Raw genomic sequence first — 3375 nt, forward strand, 5'->3', positions numbered from 1 at the left:
TAAATCACACACAGTAGTTGTTGTAAGTCTTGTCAAGAATTGGAAGTTTGTGATGATGGGGAAGGAAAGCTTTAATCAAAGTTAATACCTAAACTAAGAGATCATTGCTGGATGTAATCCTGTGGGGTGAGGCATCATTTGTAATTTTAAACAGCCAATAAAGAATTCATGCAGAGCACTGATGCCTAAATTGTCTAATTTATTTATTTTTAGTATTTGAATTATTCTTAATGTTCTACTTAGCTGTAAGAGAGAGGAAAATATTTCGACAATAGCTGGTCAACAAAGTGGTGGAAGTTTACTTAAAAGCTACAGATCTGACTGATCAGAAATAGTCATGAAATACTCTCGTTTAAACATGAAGAGGAATCTGGTCACCTCAGTATAGCAGTAACAAAGCTGAAAGGGTTAATTCAAAATTGCAGGCTCAGAATTAGAAGTTGAAAAAAAGTTTATTCTAAACTATGAAATGTAACATTAAGAACAAATTAACTCTAAACTGAACGAATGCTGGGCCAGCTGGGATTTTCCTGGTAGCTGAGAAGCCCTGCAGGACAGCTCACCCTGATAAAGTGACTCTAGCTAACACACCAAGGTGCAGTGACACGAACAAGGGGCACCCATTTCCTTCAGGCGATAGATTTTAACACATAGCCTATGACTTGTTTTAGAAAAGTGTAATTTGCATTATTATATAAAATAGCACATTTATTGACTTCTGAGCTAGTTTTGGGAAAACCAAGTCATTTGGGGGGGTGGGAGGGGTGTGTGTGGATTACCTAAGCTGTCCAAACATTTCACTCCTGGGACTTTCCTAAACAGAACTGGGAGTTGAACACCCCAGGATGGAAGCCACCAAAAGAACAGTTACAACCCTATTAATATAGATAAGCCTAGTTATAGGAGTATTATCCTTGCCTTTTTAGAACTAGGTTTAGTTTTGACACTTGCACTTCACTGCTGAAGTACAAAAAACTGCATGTAGACTGCCCTTTGCAGAGCCTGGACCACGTGATGGCATCAGAAATCATTGCAGGCTTCAGGAGACAAAACAGAGCAAGGAATACGATCGTATTCTTAAGTGCTATCACTGCAAACCATACTCCTTCACTCAGTTGCAGTTAGGGGAAATAATACCGCTCCATTATGGAAAACTTCCAGAGAAGCGGCTCTAAGGTAGCATGTTACAAGTAGGAGCATGTAGCACAGAAAAGCAACTGTAACAGAAAGTTTACCTTATTTCTAGCGAGATTACAAAGCAAAGACTCAGGCAGACTACTGCATGTTTATTGATAAACAGCATTTCCTTTCTGAAAAGAGTTGTTTTGTTTTAAATTAACGTGATAGAAGTACACAAGCCTTTGTGGACTTTAAGACAATTCACACAGGCGCTTTCGGCGAGGAAACCATATTCCAGGCTACAGGAACGGAGCTCGAGGACACAGTCCCCACCTTCTTTGTTCAGCTTACCGGGTGTTCACCTGCAAAGAAGAGTTCACACAATCAGGCAGAAGAAATCCACAGGATATGTAACAATTATTTCTCTGCTTAAAGATCCTGGTTTTTTAGTCACTTTAACTCCTTATTTTATAATGCATTTCGTTTTGTTCCAACTGCAGTTATTAGAAGGCCAAATGGTCTAAGTAGCGTGTAAACTGAGAACACTACACAATAACTGTATTTTGAAGCACCACAAATTAGATGACAGTAACTATCCTGGTGCTTGTGAAAAAAGATTAACACGATGCAAACACTACTCACCACATCATCAATCTTAAGAATACTGCGCACAGTTTCTGTTGCAAGAGTCAAAGCACTCAGAGACACTAGCAGCGGCTGGACAACCAACTCCTCCAAGATGTTGGAAATGCCACCCTATGAGAACAAGTAGCCTTCACTTTGTGCAAGTCAGAGTAGGGTTACATTTAGCAAGTTTTCCTTTAGCGGAATCCCAAGAAGGACAGTCAACTCTAAATTGGACTACCACAGGGCTTGTACTCTTCCATGCTCAACAGGAATATTATGGTTGCATCTTCTCCCCCCAAGCACTTGACATATCCAGTCAAAATTAGCCAAGAGAAAAGACAAACATGGTTATGCCAGCTTAAACATGGTGACAATTTGGAAGAACCTAGCCCACTGCACTACTCATAGCATACGAGCACCTCCCACTGCAGGTAATACTGATGGATCATTCTCAACGATCTATTTTTGTAGCTGAAAGAATGTTTTTGAAGAGACACAGGATGTTTCTTGTCCTGTGGGTACGGCATTTAAATATCTGCTATTATCAATACTCAGATTAAGCTGTTAAAGCCTCAGAGAACAAGCTATAATCTACCTCAGCGCTAATTTTAGGGAGAATACCATTATGAGACAAACTTGCTCTCTCCTTAGTTTAGCCCTAGTGCTAAGCACTTCCCTTTTAATGCCCAAGTATTTTTTTAAGCTATGCTGTGCATATACAATTCCTCGTTACCTTTCTGACGTTAATGCCAGCTGTTTTCTCTCCTTGAGCATGTCTGTTTCTCAGCTCTGTTACTGTTGAAATAGGATTGAGACCTGCGTTTTCAGCCAGCGTCGATGGTATGACTTCCAGTGCGTCTCCGTACGCACGGACGCAGTACGAGTCCATACCCCTCAAAGTGCGAGCATACTCATTCAAGCGCAGCGCCAACTCTATCTCCGGTGCTCCACCTCCTGCAATTAAAGCTCTGAGGACAGAAATTAAAAATCAAACCTCATTTTACATAAGCGCATAAATGACTAGCTTTCTGTATTATTAATATAACAAATTACTCCAACCAAACTCAGACGTTACCTTTTCTTAACTAAGCATCTTATGACACACAGGGCATCATGAATTGAACGCTCAGCTTCTTCTAGAACAAGTTTGTTGGATCCACGTACCACGATGGTTACAGTTCTTCCAGGGTTTGTGCAGCCCGTAATCTAAAACATAAAGCCAAACACTAAGACTGAAAAAAAACGGGTTCCGGACAAAAAGAGACTTCAGTTGGTCTTTGCAAGTTCTAGAACAGTACTGACGTCTGGCTAAGCAAAACCACTATGCTTCCCAAGTCCGTGGCTACTCTGGGATTTGAAGTAGGTACTTAAATGTAGTAACTTCAGGAGTAAAAAACATTAAAGTTAGCAATTGTTATTGAAATAACTGGCAGACATTAAGTAGGTGTTAACATTCTGTCACTCACTCAACTCACTCACCTTTATTAGTTTCCCAGAACCGTTCAAGTTGACCTCCTCTGCCAGCTCAGCAGACCCCAGCATATCAGGAGTAAACTGGTCGATATGAGCAACAGGCTTAGTTCCAATTGTCTGAAAAAATAATGGGGGGGGGGGGGGTGGGGAAGCATC

The 3375-nt window shown here is 40.7% G+C and overlaps 1 protein-coding gene across 1 annotated transcript in view; it reads right to left on the reverse strand.

The window, feature by feature from the left end:
- Positions 1-1272: 1272 nt before the first annotated feature.
- Positions 1273-3375, reverse strand: part of CCT4 (chaperonin containing TCP1, subunit 4 (delta)) — a gene marked incomplete at its 5' end in the record, with an annotated part of 7026 nt that continues 4923 nt past the window's right edge. Inside the window, 5 exons of the mRNA XM_009588093.1 lie at positions 1273-1481; positions 1762-1875; positions 2480-2714; positions 2822-2952; positions 3226-3336. Of these exons, the coding sequence (XP_009586388.1) occupies positions 1467-1481; positions 1762-1875; positions 2480-2714; positions 2822-2952; positions 3226-3336 (606 nt within the window). The remainder of the gene's footprint in view (positions 1482-1761; positions 1876-2479; positions 2715-2821; positions 2953-3225; positions 3337-3375) is intronic.

Source organism: Fulmarus glacialis, unplaced genomic scaffold (genome assembly GCF_000690835.1).
Source record: "Fulmarus glacialis isolate BGI_N327 unplaced genomic scaffold, ASM69083v1 scaffold43501, whole genome shotgun sequence".
NCBI lineage: Eukaryota > Metazoa > Chordata > Aves > Procellariiformes > Procellariidae > Fulmarus > Fulmarus glacialis.